The following is a 27736-nucleotide window of genomic DNA, read 5'->3' as shown; positions in this document are numbered from 1 at the left end:
AAAATAAGCCTTTATTACTGGCTAATAAAATTAACTAAAAAGTAAGTTGATGCATTAAAAGAAATGGATAGAATGAGAAACGTTACAAATAACTAAGTAAAGATTACGTAACTAATTTAAATAATATTTTACCCTACTAAAAGTTTAAAAAAATTCCTATTTAAATTAAATTTAAGAAAAGGGCTTTTCTAAGAACAAGCTTCTATTACTTGCTAATAAAACGAACTAAAAAGTAAAAAATAAAATTAAAGAAAAAAAAACTTTTTTAAAAATAAGCTTTTATTATTGGTTAATAAAATTAACTAAAAAGTAAAAAATAAATTGACTCTAAAGAAATATAACACTTTATAAGTTCATTGTAAGCTTTAACGATAATTAGGCTTTTTCGTCTGCGACAAAAGAATTCTATATTGTACATAAATATATATTTTTAACATTAAAACTTTACATCTAAATTATTAAACCTTACAGTTTATATCACAGTCTTAATTGTTCTAATCAAAGCGTGTTACATTGCGATAGCAAGAAAAGGAGATCCTAAATGTTCTTAATTATACCATCAAAATTCAACACGTTTTTTATTAGAACAATTAGAACTGTGATATAAACTGTAAGGTTTAATAATTTAGGTGTAAAATTTTAATGTTAAAAATATATATTTATGTACAATATAGAATTATTTTGTCGAAGACGAAAAAGCCTAATTATCGTTAAAGCTTACAATGAACTTATAAAGTGTTATATTTCTTTAGAGTCAATTTATTGTTTACTTTTTAGTTAATTTTATTAACCAATAATAAAAGCTTATTTTTAAAAAAGTTTTTTTTTTCTTTAATTTTTTATATTAAAGTTTAACATAGTTCTAAATGCCAGTCCTAGCTTTGGTATATTGATTTTTGTGGGGTGTACAAAAATAAAAATTTCATAAAGAGTTTAAGATATACATTAAATTAAATCATCAAAGATATGAAAGAGAATCAATACTAAATATTTCCAGCTTCCTAAGGTATGTACGGTTTATAGGGTCGTCCTCAGCATCATTTCTAATTCAAAGTGATTATAACCAAAAAGATACAGCTTAAGTATTTTTTTAAATAAGTTGACATTTCTTATTACCTGTACAGTGAAAAACTTCTAAAGTGCGACGTCCTAGTATGCGGAATTTTTACCATCGGAAGTAGATTTCTTCGTAAGTTGTAGACTTCCGAAGGAAAGCTTTCCAAGTAGCCACACCGTATAAAGAATGTTTTGAAAACTTTGTAAAGGTAGAGATGTCGACACGGAAATATATCTAGTTTCTTAAAATATAGCATAGAGTGAAACCTATAGTTTGCACAACAGGTTCGCCCTTTTGAATTGTTACCACTGCTGACAGCTTATTAGCCGAAGCGCCGCCCCAGCATGTGATATCATATTGCAATTTAGATTGAAATATTCCGTAGTAAACTGTTTTTAGAGTGGATATTGAACATAACTTTTTCAGACGATAAAAGTGACGAGTGGTATATAGAAAGTATTTTTTTAGAGCATTAGTGTGCTCAGACCAACTCAAGCGGTTGTCTATTATAATTCCTAGGTACTTGAAATTCTCAACAACTTCAACCCTGAAGCAGCTCTCACTACAGTTTCTATTACAATCAAAAGATCTCATCGCGTCCCTTTGAGTGCACGCTATATGGTGCATGTTAAAGCGAGAGCACACTGCGGAGTGAAATATGACATCATAACTTGGTTCTTCTTTGAGAACATGACTGAAATACATAAGTCTAGTTTTACTACTTACAATCAGTTTGTGTGAAGCGAACCAGGTACGCAATTGCAAGATCGTGGCCCGTCCTCTCAATGGAAGCTTAAATATTGAATTTATATAGACCAAGAACAATATTGGACCAAGAACTGAGCCTTGGGGAACGCCCAGATTAACAAGCTGTAAGCTACTGTAGCTACATTCTACTTTAACTTTTTGTGTTCTAACCGATAGATACGATTTAAGCCACTTATGCATAACATCGCGGAATCCTGCACTATATAGTTTATCCAATGGTGCACCCCTATCGACCATATCAAAAGCTTTTGTTATGTCCACAAAGAGACCAGCACAACTTCTTTTTTCATCCAGAGCTTTGTAGACGTTGGTGCAAAAATCTAGCAAAGCGTCTTCTGTTGAAAGGTCAGAACGAAAGCCAAACTGAATGGAGCTAAAAAAGCTCGCTTTATTTAGAAAATCAACAATTCTGGTTTTAACAGCCTTTTCAAAAACTTTAGATATGGCCGAGAATAGTGAAATAGGTCTGTAATTATTAACATCTTTTTTATCCCCTTTTTTCAAGATCGGAATTACAATCGCACATTTCAAACCATCGGGAAAAATACCCTGAGTAATGCTGGTGTTGAATAAGTATAGCAGTATATCAACTACATTAAAATATATCTTTTTTAAAATTAAATTGGAAATACCATCCTCACCGCATGAACTAGAGTTTTTTAAGGTTTTTATAATACTTATAATTTCGAAACCTGTGATAGGCTCAAAAAGGAAGCTATTTCGAGCATCTTGGCCCGATGGTAAATGGGTCGCAAACCGACAATTGCAGTTAGTTAATACTGTGTTCCCAACCGTTGTAAAGTGCGTGTTAAGTTTATTAGCTACTTCCACAGCATCTGTAATCGACTGACTTCCAGCTTGCAATACTATTCGCTCATTATCTTTTTCACCGTTTCGATTAAGAAGATTATTGCAAATATGGACCAAATCGGACAACAAATAAGATTTTTGTGTATCTCGATCCTTGCGCCACCTAGCGGCGATTTTTTAAAGGTCGCTTTTTATACTCAGATGAGCAGAGCTCACAGAGTATATTAAGTTTGATTGAATAACGGTTGGTTGTACATATATAAAGGAATCGAGATAGATATAGACTTCCATATATCAAAATAATCAGGATCGAAAAAAAATTTGATTGAGCCATGTCCGTCCGTCCGTCCGTCCGTTAACACGATAACTTGAGTCAATTTTGAGGTATCTTGATGAAAATTGGTATGTAGGTTCCTGAGCACTTATCTCAGATAGATATTTAAAATGAACGATATCGGACTATAACCACGCCCACTTTTTCGATATCGAAAATATCGAAAAACAGAAAAAGTGCGATAATTCATTACAAAAGACCGATAAAGCGACGAAACTTGGTAGATGAGTTGAACTTATGACGCAAAATAGAAAATTAGTAAAATTTTGGACAATGGGCGTGGCACCGCCCACTTTTAAAAGAAGGTAATTTAAAAATTTTGCAAGCTGTAATTTGGCAGTCGTTGAAGATATCATGATGAAATTTGGCAGGAACGTTACTCTTATTACTATATGTACGCTTAATAAAAAGTAGCAAAATCGGAGAAGGACCACGCCCACTTTTAAAAAAAAATTTTTTTTAAAAGTAAAATTTTAACAAAAAATTTAATATCTTTACAGTATATAAGTAAATTATGTCAAGATTCAACTCCAGTAATGATATGGTGCAACAAAATACAAAAATAAAAGAAAATTTAAAAATGGGCGTGGCTCCGCCCTTTTTCATTTAATTTGTCTAGGATACTTTTAACGCCATAAGTCGAACAAAAATTAACCAATCCTTTTGAAATTTGGTAGGGGCATAGATTTTATGGCGTTAACTGTTTTCTGTGAAAATGGGCGAAATCGGTTGATGCCACTCCCAGTTTTTATACACAGTCGTCCGTCTGTCCTTCCGCATGGCCGTTAACACGATAACTTGAGCAAAAATCGATATATCTTTACTAAACTCAGTTCACGTACTTATCTGAACTCACTTTATCTTGGTATGAAAAATGAACGAAATCCGACTATGACCACGCCCACTATCCAAATACGAAAAAAGGGATGAAATATGGTAAGGTAATTGGATTGTTTTATTGACGAGAAATATAACTTTAGAAAAAACTTTATAAAATGGTTGTGACACCTACCATATTAAGTAGAAGTAAATGAAAAAGTTCTGCAGGGGGAAATAAAAAACCCTTAAAATCTTGGCAGGTATTACATATATAAATAAATTAGCGGTATCCAACAGATGATGTTCTGGGTCACCCTGGTCCACATTTTGGTCGATATCTGGAAAACGCCTTCACATATACAACTACCACCACTCCCTTTTAAAACTCCCATTAATACCTTTAATTTGATACCCATGTCGTACAAACTCATTTTAGAGCACCCCTGGTCCACCTTTATTGCGATATTTCGAAAAGGCGAACACCTATAGAACGAAGGCCCACTCCCTTTTAAAAATACTCATTAACACCTTTCATTTGATACCCATATCGTACAAACAAAGTCTAGAGTCACCCCTGGTCCAGAAAGGCCCACTCACTCTTAAAATACTCATTAACTCCTTTCGTTTGATACCCATATTGCACAAACGAATTCTAGGGTCACTCCTGGTCCACCTTTATGGCGATATCTCGAAACGGCGTCCACCTATAAAACGAAGGCACACTCCCTTTTAAAAATACTCATTAACACCTTTCATTTGATACCCATATCGTACAAACAAAGTCTATAGTCACCCCTGGTCCATCTTTGCGGCGATATCTCGAAAAGGCGTCCATCTATAGTACTTAGGTCCACGCCCTTTTAAAATACTCATTAATACCTTTCATTTGATACCCATATCGTACAAACGCATTCTAGAGTCAACCCTGATCCACCTTTATGGCGATATCTCGAAAAGGCGTCCACCTATAGAACTAAGGCCCACTCCCTCTTAAAATACTCATTAACACCTTTCATTTGATACCCATATCGTACAAACAAAGTCTAGAGTCACCCCTGGTCCAGAAAGGCCCACTCGCTCTTAAAATACTCATTAACTCCTTTCGTTTGATACCCATATTGCACAAACGAATTCTAGGGTCACTCCTGGTCCACCTTTATGGCGATATCTCGAAACGGCGTCCACCTATGGAACTAAGGATTACTCCCTTTTAAAATACTCATTAACACCTTTAATTTGATACCCATATCGTACAAACGCATTCTAGAGTCACACCTGGTCCATCTTTATGGCGATATCTCGAAAAGGCGTCCACCTATAGAACTAAGGCCCACTCCCTCTTAAAATACTCATTAACTCCTTTCGTTTGATACCCATATTGCACAAACCAATTCTAGAGTCACATCTGGCCCACCTTTATGGCGATATCTCGAAACGGCGTCCACCTATAGAACTAAGGCCCACTCCCTTTTAAAATACTCATTAACACCTTTCGTTTGATGCCCATATTGTGCAAACAAATTCTAGGGTCACCACTGGTCCACCTTTATGGCGATATCTCGAAACGGCGTCCACCTATGGAACTAAGAATTACTCCCTTTTAAAATACTCATTAACACATTTCATTTGATACTCATATCGTACCAGCAAAGTCTAGAGTCACCCCTGGTTCACCTTTATTGCGATACCTCGAAAATGCGTCCACCTATAGAACTAAGATCCACTCCCTCTTAAAATACTCATTAACTCCTTTCGTTTGATACCCATATTGCACAAACGAATTCTAGAGTCACCCCTGGCCCACCTTTATGGCGATATCTCGAAACGGCGTCCACCTATAAAACGAAGGCCCACTCCCTTTTAAAAATACTCATTAACACCTTTCATTTGATACCCATATCGTACAAACAAAGTCTATAGTCACCCCTGGTCCATCTTTGCGGCGATATCTCGAAAAGGCGTCCATCTATAGTACTTAGGTCCACGCCCTTTTAAAATACTCATTAATACCTTTCATTTGATACCCATATCGTACAAACGCATTCTAGAGTCAACCCTGATCCACCTTTATGGCGATATCTCGAAAAGGCGTCCACCTATAGAACTAAGGCCCACTCCCTCTTAAAATACTCATTAACACCTTTCATTTGATACCCATATCGTACAAACAAAGTCTAGAGTCACCCCTGGTCCAGAAAGGCCCACTCGCTCTTAAAATACTCATTAACTCCTTTCGTTTGATACCCATATTGCACAAACGAATTCTAGGGTCACTCCTGGTCCACCTTTATGGCGATATCTCGAAACGGCGTCCACCTATGGAACTAAGGATTACTCCCTTTTAAAATACTCATTAACACCTTTCATTTGATACCCATATCGTACACACTCATTCTAGAGTCACACCTGGTCCATCTTTATGGCGATATCTCGAAAAGGCGTCCACCTATAGAACTAAGGCCCACTCCCTCTTAAAATACTCATTAACTCCTTTCGTTTGATACCCATATTGCACAAACCAATTCTAGAATCACCCCTGGCCCACCTTTATGGCGATATCTCGAAACGGCGTCCACCTATAGAACTAAGGCCCACTCCCTTTTAAAATACTCATTAACACCTTTCGTTTGATGCCCATATTGTGCAAACAAATTCTAGGGTCACCACTGGTCCACCTTTATGGCGATATCTCGAAACGGCGTCCACCTATAAAACGAAGGCCCACTCCCTTTTAAAAATACTCATTAACACCTTTCATTTGATACCCATATCGTACAAACAAAGTCTATAGTCACCCCTGGTCCATCTTTGCGGCGATATCTCGAAAAGGCGTCCATCTATAGTACTTAGGTCCACGCCCTTTTAAAATACTCATTAATACCTTTCATTTGATACCCATATCGTACAAACGCATTCTAGAGTCAACCCTGATCCACCTTTATGGCGATATCTCGAAAAGGCGTCCACCTATAGAACTAAGGCCCACTCCCTCTTAAAATACTCATTAACACCTTTCATTTGATACCCATATCGTACAAACAAAGTCTAGAGTCACCCCTGGTCCAGAAAGGCCCACTCGCTCTTAAAATACTCATTAACTCCTTTCGTTTGATACCCATATTGCACAAACGAATTCTAGGGTCACTCCTGGTCCACCTTTATGGCGATATCTCGAAACGGCGTCCACCTATGGAACTAAGGATTACTCCCTTTTAAAATACTCATTAACACCTTTCATTTGATACCCATATCGTACACACTCATTCTAGAGTCACACCTGGTCCATCTTTATGGCGATATCTCGAAAAGGCGTCCACCTATAGAACTAAGGCCCACTCCCTCTTAAAATACTCATTAACTCCTTTCGTTTGATACCCATATTGCACAAACCAATTCTAGAATCACCCCTGGCCCACCTTTATGGCGATATCTCGAAACGGCGTCCACCTATAGAACTAAGGCCCACTCCCTTTTAAAATACTCATTAACACCTTTCGTTTGATGCCCATATTGTGCAAACAAATTCTAGGGTCACCACTGGTCCACCTTTATGGCGATATCTCGAAACGGCGTCCACCTATGGAACTAAGAATTACTCCCTTTTAAAATACTCATTAACACCTTTCATTTGATACTCATATCGTACAAACAAAGTCTAGAGTCACCCCTGGTTCACCTTTATTGCGATACCTCGAAAATGCGTCCACCTATAGAACTAAGGCCCACTCCCTCTTAAAATACTCATTAACTCCTTTCGTTTGATACCCATATTGCACAAACCAATTCTAGAGTCACCCCTGGCCCACCTTTATGGCGATATCTCGAAACGGCGTCCACCTATAGAACTAAGGCCCATTCCCTTTTAAAATACTCATTAACACCTTTCGTTTGATGCCCATATTGTGCAAACAAATTCTAGGGTCACCCCTGGTCCACCTTTATGGCGATATCTCGAAACGGCGTCCACCTATGGAACTAAGGATTACTCCCTTTTAAAATACTCATTAACACCTTTCGTTTGATACCCATATCGTACAAACGCATTCTAGAGTCACCCCTGGTCCATCTTTGCGGCGATATCTCGAAAAGGCGTCCATCTATAGTACTTAGGTCCACGCCCTTTTAAAATACTCATTAATACCTTTCATTTGATACCCATATCGTACAAACGCATTCTAGAGTCAACCCTGATCCACCTTTATGGCTATATCCCTAAATGGCGTCCACCTATAGAACTATGGCCCACTCCCTCATAAAATACACTTTAATGCCTTTCATTTGATACACATATCATACAAACACATTCCAGGGTTTCCCTCGGTTCATTTTCCTACATGGTTATTTTCCCTTATGTTGCCACCATAGCTCTCAACTGAGTATGTAATGTTCGGTTACACCCGAACTTAACCTTCCTTACTTTTTTTTATAATTTTTCAGTTTTTCGAGATTTTTCGAATCTCGCCATTTTTTTTTTTCTCATAAAAAACTTCAATCAATTCTGCAATCATCCCCACTAATCCCGGAGTGGGCCGATTATTATTATTTTCTTTTTATTTAATTGAAACAAAAAAACTTTAAAAATTTTTTTGTATTTTTTCCGAAAAGTACATTTAAAAATAAATTAAAAAAAAAAAGATCCCAAACGGTCAATTTTTGAAAAATTTTTAGCATTTTGAAAACAATAACTGTGTTTTTTTTTTAAATTCATAATTTTTTTTGAGTTGGATGAAAAATTTTGAAAAAATTCTGAAAAACGTTTTTCGTATGCCAGAAAAAGAAGAAAAACTTTAAGCCAATTCTAAAGGGGTCGGGTTCAAAATTGGTCAAAATGGGATAGAATACCCCATATATATGACCGTGAATGTATGCCATCAATTTTTGCAGAATAGGTGTGCGGTTTTTGTTTGATAAAAGATCATTTGTCAAAGCCAAAAAATGCTTGTGATATTCGTATGTTCACACACAATATGACATAGGTATATATATGTGGGCAGTTGTGAAGTTAATAAATGAAGCTTGAAAGCATTTCGGACCTTCCATTCTGTTAAAATAATCTTTTCTTTTGTACGGAGATTTTGTTTTCATCTAAGGAAACTTAGAACAGAAATAAAAATCAAAATAGAGCTAGTTTTCCATTTTGTTATACTCAGCTGAGAGTATATTGACTTTGTTCGCATAACGGTAATTCGTGACGGCATAAATTAATCGAGATAGATGTAGACTTCTATATATAAAAATTATCTGGGCGAAAAAAGAAATTCATTTAGTTATGCCCGTCCGTCCGTCCGTCCGTAAACGCGATAACTTGAGTACGTTTTAAGGTATCTTGATGAAATTTGGTATGTAGGTCCCTGGGCGCTTATCTCACACCGCTATTTAAAATGAACGAAACCGGACTACAACCACGCCCACTTTTTCGATATCGAAAATTTCGCAAAACAGAAAAAGTGCGATAATTCATTACCAAAGACGGATAAAGCGATGAAACTTGATAGGTGCTTTGACATTATGATACAAAATAGAAAATTAGTAAAATTGTGGACAATGGGCGTGATACCGCCCACTTTTAAAAGAAGGTAATTAAAATTTTGCGAGCTGTAATTTGGCAGTCGTTAAAGATATCATGATGCAATTTTGCAGGCACGTTACTCCTATTACTATATATGTGCTGAATAAAAATTAGCAAAATCGGATGACGAACACGCCCACTTAAAAAAAAAATTTTTTACAAAATATTTAATATCTTTACAGTGTAATGATATGGTGCAGCAAAATACAAAAATATAAGAAAATTTCAAAATGGGCGTGGCTCCGCTTTTTTTCATTTAATTCGTCTAGAATACTTTTAGTACCATAAGTCGAACAAAAATTTACCAATCCTTGTGAAATTTGGTAGGGACATAGACTATATGACGATAACTGTTTTCTGTGAAAATGGGCGAAATCGGTTGAAGCCACGCCCAGTTTTTATGCACAGTTGGCCTTCCGTCCTTCCTCTCGGCTTTTAGCACGTTAACTTGAGCAAAAATCGATATATCTTTACTAAACCTGGTTCACGTAATTATCTGAACTCACTTTATTTTGGTATAAAAAATGGCCGAAATGCGAATATGACCACGCCCACTTTTCCGATATCGCAAATTACCAAAAATGAAAAAAATTCCATAATTCTATACCAAATATGAAAAAAGAGATGAAACATGGTAATTTGATTGGTTTATTGACGCAAAATATGACTTTAGAAAAAACTTTTTAAAATGGGTGTGACACCTACCATATTAAGTAGAAGAAAATGAAAAAGTTCTGCAGGGCGAAATCAAAAGCGCTTGGGATCTTGGCCGGTATACTGTTCGTGGTATTACATATATAAATAAATTAGCGGAAGCCGACAGATGATGTTCTGGGTCACCCCGGTCCACATTTTCATCGATATCTCGAAAACGCCTTCAGATATACAACTAAGGGCCACTCCCTTTTAAAACCCTCATTAGTACCTTAATTTGATACCCATATCGTTCAAACACATTCTAGAGTCACCCCCGGTCCACCCTTATGGCGATATCTCGAAAAGGCATGCACCTAAAGAACCATTACGTTTTAAATAATCATTAGCACCTTTCATTTGATACCCATATCGTTCAAACACATTCTAGGGTCACCCCTGGTCCACCCTTATGGCGATATCTCGAAATGGCGTCCACTTATAGAACTATGGCACACTCCCTTTTAAATTACTTCTTAATGCCTTCCATTTGAAACTCATGCCATACAAACACATACAGGGTTACCCTAGGTTCATTTTGCTAAAGGGTGATTTTCCCTTAATTTGTCTCCAAAGCTCTCAGCTGAGTATGTAATGTTCGGTTACACCCGAACTTAGCATTCCTTACTTGTTATTCTTGTATGTATTATGTGCTCCAAATATGAGCCAAATCGGGCCACAAATACGATTTTGTGAATATATCGATCCCTGTGCCACCTAGCGGCGATTTTTTTTCTTATTATTGAATTGTCATCGGGTTCTGAACTATATTCAAAGTTTCAAGCTTGTAGCTTATAGGGAAGTTACTTAAATTTCAATAACAAAATTCGTGCACAACGGCCGTGCGCCCTGCCTGTCAAGTCAACCTAAATAAAACCGTTTAAAAAAACGTGGCGCGTGTAATATTTCCTTAAAATTGTAATTTTAATTAGTGCGTGTGCGGGCGAGTTATATAAATCGCAGGCATTTAACGTTTTCGTCGTTAATTTGTGATGAGTGAAGTGTTTTAGTGAAAAGTAAAATATGCATATATGTACATATATTTGAAATAAAAAAGACGGGAAAAAAATGTGATAATGAAGACCTATGAAAGGTCATGCAAAAAATCCTCCACCAAAGCAGAGCAACAATTTATGTGAAAAGTGTGTAATTGTATTTTATTGTTGCTACGATTCGCAATAAAATCATGCGATCGTATAGTGTTACAATATAGTAGGGTGTGTGATTTTTTTTTTATTGTGGAAAAAGAAAATTTTTGAGTGGGTTTTTTTTTTTTTGAGTTTTTGGCGTCGAAAAGGAAAAAGCTAAATTGCATTGATTACAATATGTTAAATTAGGGTGTCCTAAATTTCTCCTCAATGTTTTCTTTGTTAGAAAATTTTTGTTCTTGTTTTTTTTTTTTTTTTGTTTAGTATTTAAACTTTTTATTTCGAAAAGTAAAACGGAATTTTGCTCTGTGCCGTACATTATATTATTATTTAAAAGTTTTTAATTCCGTGATTGAGATTTGGTTTTAACTTATTTTATATTTATTTTGATAAAAACGGGTGTATGCAATCGAATTGGCAGCGGTTTTGTTTAATTTAAGTGACGCTGCCTTTTGCCATTGTACTATCCTTTTTTTCGTTTCTTCCTAACAAAAATAAAAAATGATGTTTATGTGGGCACTCTTACATATAATGCATTATATCCACAACGCCAACCCGGTTGCCTGAACTAGGGTGTAACTTAATCACACGCCCCAATCTCCATTCGTTGGGAGGAAGATTGTCTTCCCGTATAACCACCATATCTCCGACTTGCATATTTGATTTAGGATGCTCCAATTTATCCGTTTCTGTAGTTCCGAAAGATATTCTGATTTCCAACTTCTTCAGAAGTTTTGATGTAATGCCTCGACTTTTTGCCAGCGATTGATTATTAAGGCAGTATTTTCATCAACGCTGATTTGCGCTGGTGCCAATAGATGTCCTCCAATCAGAAAGTGTCCTGGTTTTAGAGGCACAAGGTCAAATAGTTCATTTGAAGCGTGGCTAAGAGGGCGGGAATTGAGACACGACTCAATTCTACATAACAATGTGTTAAATTCCTCAAAGGTGAATTCGTTGTTTAAAGCCACTTTTTTGAAGTGGCTTTTGAAGCTTCTTACACCCGCTTCCCATAGCCCCCCCATGTGTGGAGCTCCTGCTGGTATGAAATGCCAATTTAATGCCTGATGGGAATAATTTGACAGAGTTTGGTTTCTTGCATCGGCAAGAAACTCCTTAAATTCAGCTTTTAATGCACGTAATGCTCTGGCAAAGTTTGTTCCATTGTCCGAATAAATGTTTCTTGGACATCCCCGTCTAGCTACGAATCTTGAAAGAGCGGCTAGGAATGAGGAAGTGCTCAAATCACTAGTAGCTATTAAATGTATGGCCTTGGTAGAAAAGAAAACAAACTGACAAATATAACCCTTTGAGGTACGACACCCGCGCCCACTGTAACTCTTAATATCGAAAACCCCTGCGAAATCTACCCCTGTATTGGTAAATGCACGCGAAAATATGGTGCGTTCTTGAGGTAGAATTCCCATGAGCTGACTTTGAGATCGTTTCTTGAAGATCGTGCAGATCTTACAATTATGAATTATGGATCTTATCATGTTTTTCACTTTTAGTAACCAGTATTGCTTTCTACTGATACGCAGCATTAATTGGTTTTCACTATGGATAGAAATTTTATGGACAAACTGAACATAAAGACGAGTAAACCTACAAGTATGATGGGGTGGTGTTCAGATTCGGTAGTATATTTGGATGCACCAAATCGTTCACCCGTTTTCACTAATTCGTATTCATCAAGATATGGAGTGAGAGAAGGTATTTCGCTTTTAGATCCAATTGGTGTTTTGGATCTCCTTCTCTGCCTCCTCAAGTTTTTCTGCCAGGTCATTTATTATTATCACACACCGCACAAAAATAGTATAGCAGGACTTATTTTTCTTCTCAGATATATTTTCGGACTGTCATAATGCATCAAAACTTCTTTGGCTTTTTCCCACATCGATTTCAACTCCTGCTGCTGAATTTTCGGCGAATTTTTGGAGTGGTCGCTTGTGGGGATGCTTAAAAATTCGATGTCGAACTCAATAATTGTGTCAACTAAGAGGTTATATGCGTCCATATTGAAAATTTTTGAAAATCGAAACAATGAATATTTCCGAAAAAATTAAATGCACAGAGTCAGTGTCTGTGGAATACCCCAATTTGCTAATATTAGAATTAGTTGACGTTTTCCACTAACAAAATCAACCCAACAAATTAAATTAGTTTCTGACAAATTTTGTGTAAAATTACAAACGCAGATATTTATTTTGAAAGAAATAAAACTCAAATTTAATAATTTTAAGAGTGAAAAACCAGTGGAATGTATGAAGTATATATATATATATATATATGTATAAATATACGTGTAAAAAACACTGATTGCACTGATGACGACGTTGCTGAACTATTTTCTGAGTTCTTTAAGTCCACGTATTCATCCAGTGGTTTTCATTCTGGTCAATATCCCTATTGCTTAGATAGCTCGAATTACATTAGGAATCCTGCTATTGATGGTAATATTGTTCTTCAGAGTCTTCAATCTTTGAAGCCCACCTTTTCTCCGGGACCGGACGGTGTTCCTAGTTGCGTGCTTAGGTATTACGCCGAAAACATGTATGAGCCTATTTTAAAATTATTTGAGCTATCTCTGGGATCTGCGTCATTCCCGGCACTTTGGAAACAGTCTTTTATTATACCCCTGCATAAAAAAGGTAGTAGGTCAAAAGTTGAAAACTACAGGGGTATTGCTAAACTTTCAGTCATTCCTAAAGTCTTTGAACAGATTGTCACCAATCAACTGCAATATCAGTGTTCTAGTCTTTTATCTCCATGCCAACACGGTTTTATTCGTCAAAGGTCAACCACTACAAATTTGCTTGTATTCACCTCTATAGTTATGGAAGGATTTTTAGCGAACAAGCAAACGGATGTCATCTACACGGACTTCAGCAAAGCATTTGATACCTTCAACCACGAGTTGCTTATTCATAAGCTTGATTTACTGAGTTTTCCGTTTCACCTATTAATGTGGCTGAAAAGCTATCTTTCTAACCGGACCCAAAAATTCCTGTTCAAGTGCAATCTGTCGGAATCGTTCGGAGTTTCCTCCGGCGTACCCCAGGGAAGTCATCTAGGCCCTTTGCTCTTTGCCCTTTTCATTAATGACTTGCCACAGACAATATTATATTCCCATACTATAATGTATGCGGATGATGTAAAACTTTGCTACACTTACTGTCCTACCGATTTGAGTTCCTTGGATCTTCTTCAGGCCGACTTGGACTCGTTCCAATGTTGGTGCACAACAACTTTATTAGCTTTAAATTGCTCTAAATGTAAGCATATGACATTTCACCGAGTGAAGCCAGCATTGAAATCTTATGTAATAGATGGTACGCCTTTGGAGCGTATATCTATTGCAAATGATCTAGGTGTCCTTTTTGATCCGAAATTGAATTTTAACATGCATATTTCATCTACAGCCAACAAATCGCTGGGTTTACTTGGATTTGTTAAAAGATGGGCTAAAGAGTTCGATGATCCGTACCTCACTAAGGTTCTTTACACATCGCTGGTTCGTCCAATACTCTAGTATTGCTCATGCGTTTGGTCCCGTGTTTCTCAAAAGCATATAAAGCGTCTTGAGTCAGTTCAAAAGCAATTTTTGATATTTGCATTGCGCGGCCTTAATTGGGACTCAAGTCTCCACCTTCCTCCATACAGAAGTAGACTTCTTCTTATTAACTTACCCACTCTGGAAAATCGGAGAATATTACTGGGGGTATTGTTCATCTATAAGCTCATTATTGGAGAAATTGATTCCGCGGACCTCCTCAGCCGCTTGTTTTTTGCGGTTCCCCCTAGAGTATCCAGACACTACGTTCCTTTCTATTTACCCCTTTGTCGACGAAACTTTGCTAAAAATAATCCTCTTCTTATCTGGTGCGCGCACTACAATGAATTGTATAGCTGCATCAGTCTTGAATGTACTTTTGCCACTATACGTAATGCAATACTTGCCTATCTAATTTAAGAGATGCAAGCTAATTTAATTTGCCGGCATTTTATTCCTTCGATAATAAACAGGAACTATCTCGCTTAAGGATGGAGGAACATTTATCAACATGTATCATTAAGAAGGAACAAGACAGTACTGTGTTGATTGGAATCTGGTGCATTCCAACAACGTAAAAACCATGCTTTTTCATGAGTCAATGACCGGAATCGTATGCATTCCGGCAGTATAATCTTATGGGTCAGTCATCGAGCTGATTGGAATCCGGTGCATTCCAACAACACAGGTCATGTTACTTTTTTATGCCTTGTGATGGCGTATCCTCATTACACTACTCTTAGCACTGCCGTATTCCCATGACATGCTGATTGGAATCTTGTTGCATTCCAACAGGGAGATTGGAATCCACTGCATTCCGAAATCATGCTGAGCGGAATCTGATGCATTCCGCCAGTATAAGATTTCGGCATAAGATCTTATTTCTGCTCATATTTCTTATTATTATTATATTCTGAAATTAAATAGTAATGTTCATTAATCTTTCTTTGTTTGTAATATAACATTGTTGAAAGCTCGATATATCTTAAATTTTATCTTTTGAGTTGTATATTTATATATCTTTTATATTATGCAGTGGACCATAGTTTGTCGTCGACTTTAAATAATAAATAAATAAATAAATGAATAAATAAATGAAATTGCTCGCCACCCAACTATGTGTTTATGTGTATATATGTATATAGCTCAGTATTATTTGAATTGCCGGAAAAAGTGAAAAATTTAGCAAGAGTCGGAAGAAAAATATTCCGTCCACTAAGTATTGCAATCAAATTGAGTTCTGCTATTTAATAGTGAATAAACTGCTGGTGCCAAGTGATATTTGTGATATTAATTTTTTCTTTTATTCAACTGTGATGAACCAAACCCAAATGTGAGGTTAATTACACAATGTAGTGTTGTTGTTGTGGGCTGTTAATAACACATAAGTGCAAGTCATATAAACGTAAATTAAATAAATTTATTTTGGAAAAAAGTACTTGCAATTTTCTATTAAAAATTCCCAAACACTCTTGTATAAATATTTGTGTACGATAATCAACACTGAAGACCTTTTAGCTGTGCCAAATATTATTTACCCTCGGCGGCAAGCAATATTTGATGTACAATTGGACTATTTGTACAAAAAAACTTTGTATTTTATTTTACCACAAAATCACTCGCGCTCTTCACTTTAACTAGTTTTTTAATTAACAATTGTGCACACTGAATAACCACGTACCTTTCTATTTTTAGATGTGAAATTATGTTGTTGTTTCTGCTGGTCGCAAATCCAATAATATGTAAACTTTGGCAGCTCCAAATTTCTGTGTTGTTGTTGCCGCAAATAGCTTCTCACCAAATAACTCCTCAAATACCAAGTACTATCGTAATAACTGATGTCTCTCAATATGGTCGCACGGATAATATATAAATTTTGGATTGATAATATTTAAACACTGTTGGTTGGCCAAATGGTCGCTGGATTAAAATAAAACGGATTGAAGACCAATGTCTTGGCCGGGTCACAGCTCAGGAATGGTGCCGGTCAAGAAATAGGACGAAAAAACAAGAAAAGTGTGTATTAAAATTTTAATTTAAATACAAATATCTTGATTTGAAATAAATATTAATTACAGTAATTAATATATCTATTTGTAGGTTACCTTTTTGATGATTCTGGAATCGCCAGTGGGATACGTCCTTTCACGCTGATGTAAAAAATCCAAGAAGCACAATAACAGAATTTGTTAAGGCCGCTTGCCAATCGAACTGTTTATTTATTCCTGCGATATTTATTTGCATGGCTAATATAAACGGTTCGACTGGCTCTGTTAACAAATATAAAGGAAATACGAGGGCGACCTCATTTATTTTTGAGTGTGGGCTGTTGGCTTAAACAGGTCCATTGTTATACATGCAAAGCACCATTCACTTTTCTCTTCAAACGATTTTGACGACCTCATAAAGTCTAGCACAGCTTATCCAAAAATGCAGCTCGAGAAAAGCGCCTCTTAGCGGCAGGCAGCTACAGATGAGGTGAACCATCTTTTCTCCCCTTCTTTCTCTTAACATCTTCTGTAGCAACAGCATTAATTCCGTTTTTACACAGAAACTTAATCGAATCACAATTCTGTTTAATGAAATAATTAAATTTCCTTTTTCATACAGGGCCTTTTGCTCCATTAAGCGAACATCTGTCAGCAGCCCCTAAAACATATTTCATTTTTACAAAAAAATAGTTAAAATGGAAAAAGCAGCTTCCTTCTTAACTATAAATATAATCAGATATTTATTTAACCGGCTTTAGGTCCAATTTTTAAGTATTAAAACACCAAAAATTGTTTCTCGTTCAGTTTACCAATATATTTCGGTTACACACGGTAACCGTCTTCAGGGCTTTGAACTAAAAACAAATTTTAACATAAATATAATCAAAACAAAATGCATGCACAACTACCCATAAATGTTGCACCTAACCCAATATGTGCCTATTTTCGAAAAAGCCATATTATCTTTTGCAGCAAAAGCTGCGAAAAAATGTTTGATTGTCATTTGTTACACTTACAATAAAGTTCGAAGCACCAAGTACAACCGACTGGATTTTCACTCGATTTTTCATTCAATAAAGCAATAATGAGATAATTAAGAATTTATATTTTATAGGGAAGATTGAGTTCAATTAGGGCTTTAATGTAGGAAACTTGACTAATTATTTCATTAAGCCCTTATTTGAAATTGGCATAAGGCGCTCCTAATATTTCCGCATGCTATTCTATAAGGCACTACTCATATATTTCTCTTACAAGTGTAAACATTTTTTTCCTACTTAATATGTCAATGTGGTGGGATATTTTAGGATACCATTTTGTCAGTGAATAATCGCTCCTGCAAAAAAACATTACTTTGTACTGGTTAAGCATTTGAAAAGTAAATTACTTTCTCAGCAAATGCAGAAGTATGCGAGAAAAATGTTCATCGAAATATTTACGGACCTCTGCGCGCTAAGAATTCGCAAAAACTTGCAGCTTTAATAAAAATATACCAAAGGTTCTACATTGCAATTGAAAGTTTCGGATATTTGTCACGGAAAACGGGGCCCGCAGGCCATTTATTGGCATAGTAATTTGCCAAATATTTTTTTTTGTGCCCTTTTTATGTTTTAAGTACAGAATGCCTTCCGCAGGTAAGACCAGGTGGAGAACTATTCAAATTGCTATGATGTTACCAACAATCTTCCACATTAACAAATTAATGATATGCCATTCATAATTTTCCACCCATTTTATGTCATTTATATTATGAGTTTCCTATTATATTTGTTTTGTGGTTATAATCTTAATATATAACAAGTAAGGAAGGCTAAGTTCGGGTGTAACCGAACATTACATACTCAGTTGAGAGCTATGGAGACAAAATAAGGAAAATCACCATGTAGGAAAATGAACCTAGGGTAATCCTGGAATGTGGTTGTATGACATGTGTATCAAATGGAAGGCATTAAAGAGAATTTAAGAGAGAGTAGGCCATAGACTTATGGATGGACGCCATTTAGGGATATCGCCATAAAGGTGGACCAGGGCTGACTCTAGAATTTGTTTGTACGATATGGGTACCAAATGAAAGGTGTTACTGAGCATTTTAAGAGGGAGTGGGCCTTAGGTCTATCGGTGGACGCCTTTTCGAGATATCGCCATTAAGGTGGACCAGGGGTGACTCTAGAATGTGTTTGTACGATATGGGAATCAAATGAAAGGAGTTACTGAGAATTTTAAGAGGGAGTGGGCATTAGGTCTATAGGTAGACGCCTTTTCGAGATATCGCCATTAGGGTGGGCCAGGGGTGATCTAGAATGATTGTACGATATGGGTATCAAACAAAAGGTGTTACAGAGCATTTTAAGAGGGAGTGGGCATTAGGTCTATAGGTGGACGCCTTTTCGAGATATCGCCATTAGGGTGGGACAGGGGTGACTCTAGAATGTTTGTACGATATGGGTATCAAACGAAAGGTGTTACTGAGCATTTTAAGTGGGAGTGGACATTATGTCTATAGGTGGACGCGTTTTCGAGATATCGCCATTAGGGTGGGCCAGGGGTGACTCTAGAATGTGTTTGTATGATATGGGTATCAAATGAAAGGTGGTAATGAATATTTTAAAAGGGAGTAATCCTTAGTTCTATAGGTGGACGCCTTTTCGAGATATCGCCATAAAGGTGGACCAAGGGTGACTCTAGAATATTTGTACGATATGGGTATCAAACGAAAGGTGTTACTGAGCATTTTAAGAGGGGTGAGCTTTAGGTCTATAGGTGGACGCCTTTTCGAGATATCGCCATTAGGGTGGGCCAGGGGTGACTCTAGAATGTTTGTACGATATGGGTATCAAACGAAAAGTGTTACTGAGCATTGGGTGACTCTAGAATGATTGTACGATATGGGTATCAAACGAAAGGTGTTACTGAGCATTTTAAGAGGGAGCTGGCATTAGGTCTATAGGTGGACGCCTTTTCGAGATATCGCCATTAGGGTGGGACAGGGGTGACTCTAGAATGTTTGTACGATATGGGTATCAAACGAAAGGTGTTACTGAGCATTTTAAGAGGGAGTTGACATTATGTCTATAGGTGGACGCGTTTTCGAGATATCGCCATTAGGGTGGGCCAGGGGTGACTCTAGAATGTGTTTGTATGATATGGGTATCAACTGAAAGGTAGTAATGAGTATTTTAAAAGGGAGTAATCCTTAGTTCTATAGGTGGACGCCTTTTCGAGATATCGCCACAAAGGTGGACCAAGGGTGACTCTAGAATGTTTGTACGATATGGGTATCAAACGAAAGGTGTTACTGAGCATTTTAAGAGGGGTGAGCATTAGGTGTATAGGTGGACGCCTTTTCGAGATATCGCCATTAGGGTGGGCCAGGGGTGACTCTAGAATGTTTGTACAATATTGGTATCAAACGAAAGGTGTTACTGAGCATTTTAAGAGGGAGTGGGTATTAGGTCTATAGGTGGATGCCTTTTCGAGATATCGCCATTAGGGTGGGCCAGGGGTGACTCTAGAATGTTTGTACGATATGGGTATCAAACGAAAGGTGTTACTGAGCATTTTAAGAGGGAGTGGACACTAGGTCTATAGGTGGACGCGTTTTCGAGATATCGCCATTAGGGTGGGCCAGGGGTGACTCTAGAATTTTTGTACGATATGGGTATCAAACGAAAGGTGTTATTGAGCATTTTAAGAGGGAGTGGGCATTAGGTCTATAGGTGGACGCCTTTTCGAGATATCGCCATTAGGGTGGGCCAGGGGTGTCTCTAGAATGTGTTTGTACTATATGGATATCAAATTAAAGGTATTAATTAGGGTTTTAAAAGCGAGTGGCCCTTAGATGTATATGTGAAGGCGTTCTCACGATATCGACCTAAATGTGGGCAAGGTGATCCAGTAAATCATCTGTCGGGTACTGCTAATTTATTTATATATGCAATACCACTAACAGTATTCCTGCCAAGATTCCAAGGGCTGTTGATTTCGCCTTGTAGAACTTTTTCATTTTCTTCTACTTAATATGGTAGGTGTCACACCCATTTTACAAAGTTTTTTCCAAAGTTATATTTTGCGTCAATAAACCAATCCAGTTACCATGTTTCATCCCTTTTTTCGTATTTGGTATAGAATTATGGCATTTTTTTCATTTTTCGTAATATTCGATATCGATAAAGTGGGCGTGATTATGGTCGGATTTCAGCCATTTTTTATACCAAGACAAAGTTAGTTCAGATAAGTACGTGGTCTAAGTTTAGTAAAGATATATCGGTTTTTTCTCAAGTTATTGTGTTAACGGCCGAACGGAAGGACAGACGGTGGACTGTGTATAAAAACTGGGCATGGCTTCCACCGATTTCGCCCATTTTCACAGAGAACAGTCACCGTAATAGAATCTATACCCGTACCAAATTTGAGAAGGATTGGTAAATTTTTGTTCGACTTATGGCATTAAAAGTATTCTAGACAAACTAAATGAAAATGGGCGGAGCCACGCCCATTTTGAAATTTTCTTTTATTTTTGTATTTTGTTGCATCATATCATTACTGGAGTTGAATTTTGACATAATTTACTTATATACAGTAAATATATTACATTTTTTGTTAAAATTTGAATTTAAAAAAAAATTTTTTTAAAAAGTGGGCGTTTTCTTCATCCAATTTTGCTAATTTTTCTTTAGCACATATATAGTAATAGTAGTAACGTTCCTGCAAAATTTCATCATGATATCTTCAACGACTGCCAAATTAAAGCTTGCAAAACTTTTAAATTACCTTCTTGTTAAAGTGGGTGGTGCCACGCCCGTTGTCCAAAATCTTACTAATTTTATATTCTGCGTCATAACGTCAACCCATCTACCAAGTTTCATCGCTTTAACCGCCTTTGGCAATGAATTATAGCATTTTTTCGGTTTTTCGAAATTTTCGATATCGAAAAAGTGGGCGTGGTTATAGTCCGATATCGTTCATTTTAAATAGCGATCTGAGATGAACGCCCAGGAATCTACATACCAAACTTCATCAAGATACCTCAAAATTTACTCAAGTTATCGTGTTAACGGACAGACGGACGGACATGGCTCAATCAAATTTTTTTTCGGTACTGATGATTTTGATATATGGAATCTATATCTATCTCGATTCCTTTATACCTGTACAACCAACCGTTATCCAATCAAAGTTAATATACTCTATGAGCTCTGCTCAACTGAGTATAAAAAACACGTGTCACTATTTTTGAGGCCAATGGACTCCTAAACTACTGAACCGAATTTGAATTTGTTTTGCACCCCGTGTGTAGTCTGATATAGCTTGAAATATAGGATAGGTTATATCTCCATTTATGGTCGCAATATTATTTTATTGCATTTTATTTATTTGTTTAGATGTAATAATAAAATGTTACGTATACGCAGTGGCATTAATATTTTCAGGTGGTGCGGATATACTTACTTACTTACTTAATTGGCGCTTAACCGTCTAAACAGTTATGGCCGTCCAACAAGGTCTGTCAGTCGCTCCTTCGCTCCACCAACCGGCGCCGATTAGTCACACAAAAGAAAGGCTAAAATGTGTGTTAGTTTGTCGCCGGTGTTTGAAGAGATGCGTGGGTCGATTTGGTTCAAACTTTCACAGAAGTTGCGTAAACCTCACGCGGTGGTTACTACATAGGTTTGGTTGCGATCGACGTACAGGGTCTCGAGATATAGGCCGAAACGTGGACCCAAGTACCCCTAGAATGTGTTTATAGAATATGGATAACAAATGAAAGCTGTTGATGAGTGGGACAGGAAATATGGGATGCAGAAGAATGAGAAGGATTTGGGAGAAGAGAAAAGAGAGAAGAGATTGAGAAAGAGATAGAATGAGAAGAGATTGAGAAAGAGATAGAATGAGACGAAGATGGAGATAGATGAACCGAAAAATACGAGGGGGAGTGAATAAAAGGATTAGGAAAAAGTGAAGAGGGGGAGAGGGCAGAGTCAGACGGAGAAAGCTTATTAAAATGTATGCAGATAGGCCAAATTTAGGACAGGACAACGTCTGCCGGTTCTTCTAGTTAATTATATAATAATTAATATCATGTTTCCACCAAATGCAAACACCGTGTTTGCCTTCGAAGAGCGTGTTTAAGGGCAAACACAAGTCTAAACACTTGTCAAATTCCATACAAAAATCGAAACCCAAACTCACTCCAAACCCATCTTTGAAAGAGTGTTTGTGTTGGGTTTGCATACTTTTTATTATTAACTGATGGCAATAATGTTCATTTATGTCAATTGTTTGTCTTTTGTTTTCACATTCTTCTCGAAGTCATGGCAACATTGTTTGCGATTGTCAATGTGTCAATGTCAATATCAATGTCAATGTGTGTGACAATGTCAAAAGTTTTAAAAAATTAAAAAAGTTAATAAGAGGTAAAACCACAAATATGGAACAAATAATTAATAAAAAAAGTAAAATACTATGGACGCCTGCGGCAGACGAGGCATTTATAGACTTGTGGGAGGAGGCCAGCGAGTTGCGTGGGCCACGCAAAAACTCTCACATATATGGTGAAATGGCACAGTCATTGGCAGGATTGGTTGGCGACATTCGTTCCATCGACATAAAATACAAAATACACAATTTTACAACGAGATACAGGTAAGAAATATGGAGCAGTAATCTAGGACAGCAGCTGACTCGGTAATTCTATACGACAGCATGACACTGCTAATACGCGTCCAAAAATATCGAGAGAGGTGTCCAAAGACGCGTATTGACATCAGTATTAATAATCCAAAACCGGAAAAGAAAAACTTTATCCGAAAAACTGTCTGGAGATATTTGCATTTGCAGTTGGCGATTTTCATGTCGTTGTTGTAATGTGGGGTACCCACAAAAAAAATTGTGAACATAAGTGTTTTGCGCGGATATAGTTTTGGTCTCCAAAACGGTGTTGGACCCACCCAGGGTAATTTCTTATAAGCGCGGCCGAAGGCCACCAATGCAGAAGGGTGTTCTGCGCAAAAATACTATGGATCCCAACCCCGGTTTCGGAGGGAGCCGTGGGTAATTTTCCGGTTTTTCGTTAATATCTTTTGAACGACTTAAAATTTTTATTTTCCGCCCTCGGATTATTAATACTGATATTTGCAGTTGAATTTGGCGATTTTCATGTCGTTGTTGTAATGTTGGTGTACCCACAAAAAAAATTGTGCACATAAGTGTTTTGCGCGGATATAGTTTTGGTCTCCAAATCGGCGTTGGACCCACCCAGGGTAATTTTTTATAAGCGCGGCCGAAGGCCACCAATGTAAAAGGGTGTTCTGCGCAAAAATACTATGGATCCCACCCCGGGTTTCGGAGGGAGCCGTGGGTAATTTTTCGGTTTTTCGTTAATATCTTTTGAACGACTTAAAATTTTTATTTTCCGCCCTCAGATTATTAATACTGATATTTGCAGTTGAAGTTGGCGATTTTCATGTCGTTGTTGTAATGTTGGTGTACCCACAAAAGAAATTGTGAACATAAGTGTTTTGCGCGGATATAATTTTGGTCTCCAAATCGGTGTTGGACCCACCCAGGGTAATTTTTTATAAGCGCGGCCGAAGGCCACCAATGCAGAAGGGTATTCTGTGCAAAAATACTATGGATCCCATCCCCGGTTTCGGAAGGAGCCGTCGGTAATTTTTCGGTTTTTCGTTAATATCTTTTGAACGACTTAAAATTTTTATTTTCCGCCTTCGGATTATTAATACTGATGTCAAGACGCGTCGTTTGACACCTCTATCCATATCTTTGGACGCGTATTAGCAGTGTCATGCTGTCGTATAGAATTACCGCTGACTCTTTAAAAATGCTACAAGCACATGACAACTTACAACCTTCTTTTGCACATTTCTTGAGAATTATTACAGATATCGGGTTCCATACAACGAATTCGGGATCCTGAACCCGAAATGCCCGTACTCTAGGTATCACTCTAGTTAACTTCTCAAGAGTCAGCCGCTGTCCCAGACCATTAATAGGGCCAAGCCCTAAAAAAATTGCAAAAAATCTGAAAGTGATACCCAGACACGCTGTTTGGCCGCAGGATCTCGAATCCGAAAGCGGATACCCGATATCTCTCATACTTCTCGGGATATTTGCAAAACGAAATTGAAGTTTTCATGTGGTTGTTGTATTTTTGTTGTACACAGCAAAAAAAATTGTGAGTAGTATCAGATATATCAGGTTTTCAACTTCGGATTCTATATCCTGGGGCCAAAATGCATCTCTGGGTACCACTTTCGGCTTTTTAGCTATTTTTTTTGGGCTCGGCCACGGTCCTAGAACATTATCCATATTTGCACATAACCATTAATTTGAGTGTTATGTGGAAAATTTTTTCAGGAAATGCAAAGGAGGTCAAGGAACAGGCTGTTCTCCTGCTTCTTGGAAGCGCTACGAACGTGTTCATCGCATTATAGGAAACGACCGAATTAACAATGTTGAAGCTGTTGTTATGGACAGTATACGAGGTAACTTTATTAATCGAGACAGATATTGTCATTAATATTTGTAAAATGCTATAAAAATATCTCTTCCCAGAAATAACATTTTTCGTAAACGCTTTTTGGTTTACTGGGGTTAAACAAATCTCTTTCCATATTTTTGAACGGGTTTTAACAGTCTACTGACAAATTAAAGTCTTGTCATAATTATTACGTGTGATGTACATACTGCTCGGTGGTGACGGCAATGAAGGCAGTATTGAATTTGTGTGCGCCTGTCTTACGTCTCCGAACGGCATCTGCTGGGCAGATAAATTTTAACTGAGAAGCTTTTCATGGAAGAAATACACTCTGATTGTTTGCCAGACCACTGCCGAGGGGCGACCCCGCTAGAAATATTTTTTATAATTGAAAAAACTAAATTAAATTTTTGATGTTGCTTTGCCCGGGGCTTGAACCCGGGATCTTTGGTGTGGTCGGCGGAGCACGATACCACCACACCACGCCGGTTGCTTCTTGTAGTAGCTGTCGCTAAAACGATCGCCAAAAATCTCCAATAGGCCAGTCATTATAGGGCGTTCACCTCCGAATGTGATATACCCACAATATTATCGCCTGAAAACTTGCATTATGGCATCCTGAAACTATTCTCAAAATTCGACAATAATTGGATGCCCGCAAGTTTTAAATTCAGGGGTCAAAGCTCACAAAATCTATTATTTCTCCTCTTTTGTAAATATCTCGATTTCTAGAAGTTTTGCGCTAATTATTATTTATATTATCAATAATGTAGACAATTAAGTTCTCTACAACTTTTGTATTTAAAATTTTTTCATATCTCGATTTTTTTTCGAGATAGAGGGCGGAAATCGAAATTTTTGAAAAATGACGGTGATAGGTACTTTAAGCTGTTATTACTTCGGAATGGCTCCACCAATTTCAAAGATCTTGGTACCGTTCGAAAGGTATTTAAATGTGTTAGTTTATAGTTTTATTTTTGAAAAAAGATAAGTTTCAGTGTAATCACCAACTTCGGCATGTATGTTTTTGAAATACCTTTCCAAGGGTAACACTAAGCTTTTTTCATATCGATGGTTGAGTGCACACTTATTAGAAGTGTCAAATTTAAAAATGTTCAGTTCTGATTTTGTATTTTTGAAACAATTGCGATGTATATATAAAACACATATTTTCACTTATATATATATAAATTAATACAATTTTTTTCTAATTAATAGTCAGACCCGAGTCGGTTACATCGGCATCCACAGCCGGTTCGTCCACTTCGTCTCCCGAACCATCGTCTCCAGCTCTCAGCGAAGCCTCCACACCTGTAATGAAGAAAAATCAAAAAATTAGCGAGTTGAACGAAACTATCAAAACAGCTATGGCAGAAAACAATAAATTGACTGCTGGTCTAATTGAAATTGAGAAAAAGAAGGTGGCTGCAATCGAGATGCTGTCGCAAAGCGTCGTTAGCTTCTTGGAGCGGAACTAATTTAAAAACGCTGTTCACTTAAATACAGTGTTCGGAAAAACAAATTCAATGCAAATATATAACTGGCTATATTTTTTATGATAATCAATTGGCAAAAACGATTGTTTTTAAATATAAAACAAATATATGACAGGTAAATTATTTTTAAAACATTATTTACTAACTTAAAACAGTTATAATCAAGCACAACAAAAAAAAAAAAAAAAACACATTTTGAATAGTATGGAAGAGTGCCAAACTAAAGCAAAAAACCCAACGAACCTTCCTATTTGAGAAGGGGAATACATATTGAAGCCCAATGTTGATTGGTTTTAAGTAGTGATCTCAGCTGTCAGTCCGCATTGATGTTTCATAACTGGCTATAATTGTTTGTTGCATGGTAAGCTTTAATTTGCTCATTAAAAAGCCTTGAGTCCCCTCGAGACCCTCCATGGGCTATTAAGCCGAAATGTACTCAATTAAAGCTTCCCATGCAACACACAATTATAGCCAGTTATGAAACATCAATGCGGACTGACAGCTGAGATCACTACTTAAAACCAATCAACATTGGGCTTCAATATGTATTCCCCTTCTCAAATAGGAAGGTTCGTTGGGTTTTTTGCTTTAGTTTGGCACTCTTCCATACTATTCAAAATGTGTTTTTTTTTTTTGTTGTGCTTGATTATAACTGTTTTAAGTTAGTAAATAATGTTTTAAAAATAATTTACCTGTCATATATTTGTTTTATATTTAAAAACAATCGTTTATGCCAATTAATTATCATAAAAAATATAGTCAGTTACATATTTGCATTGAATTTGTTGCTTTTATTTTCAACAACACTATGTATTGCCTTAAAATGTATATAAATTGTTGCTTTTGTTTTGAACAACACTATATATAGAATTAAAATGTATATGAATTTTGGCACCTTCGCACTTATGTACAAATGTATTAAATATACCAAAATGTAGAAAAACCTAAAAATAGCTTTCTGTCGACACCAAACTGGTTTAAAGAGTTCATGCGAACAGATAGTT

At 36.8% G+C, this 27736-nt stretch overlaps 1 protein-coding gene and 1 long non-coding RNA gene across 2 annotated transcripts in view; both read left to right on the top strand.

Annotated features, from left to right (window-relative positions):
• Nucleotides 1-27736, top strand: part of LOC137235685 (uncharacterized) — a 245527-nt gene that overhangs the window by 89512 nt on the left and 128279 nt on the right. The gene's annotated exons all lie outside the window — the stretch shown is intronic.
• Nucleotides 23259-26805, top strand: LOC137235688 (uncharacterized). The gene is made up of 3 exons (XM_067758572.1): nucleotides 23259-23384; nucleotides 25116-25243; nucleotides 26455-26805. Exons 1-3 carry the CDS (start codon nucleotides 23299-23301, stop codon nucleotides 26712-26714), a joined length of 474 nt encoding a protein of 157 aa, XP_067614673.1. The 5' UTR covers nucleotides 23259-23298; the 3' UTR covers nucleotides 26715-26805.

This window comes from Eurosta solidaginis, unplaced genomic scaffold (assembly GCF_040869045.1).
Source record: "Eurosta solidaginis isolate ZX-2024a unplaced genomic scaffold, ASM4086904v1 ctg00000431.1, whole genome shotgun sequence".
In the NCBI taxonomy this organism is placed as follows: Eukaryota; Metazoa; Arthropoda; class Insecta; order Diptera; family Tephritidae; genus Eurosta; species Eurosta solidaginis.
This window is presented reverse-complemented; position numbering and strand designations above follow the sequence as displayed.

Bases quoted from the DNA above. Each gene is read 5' to 3' on its own strand.
- LOC137235688 (XM_067758572.1), top strand. From the start codon at position 23,299: ATGGCACAGTCATTGGCAGGATTGGTTGGCGACATTCGTTCCATCGAC. The intron at 23,385-25,115 runs GTAAGAAATATG...AAATTTTTTCAG, and splicing joins AATTTTACAACGAGATACAG to GAAATGCAAAGGAGGTCAAG. The intron at 25,244-26,454 runs GTAACTTTATTA...TCTAATTAATAG, and splicing joins TGTTATGGACAGTATACGAG to TCAGACCCGAGTCGGTTACA.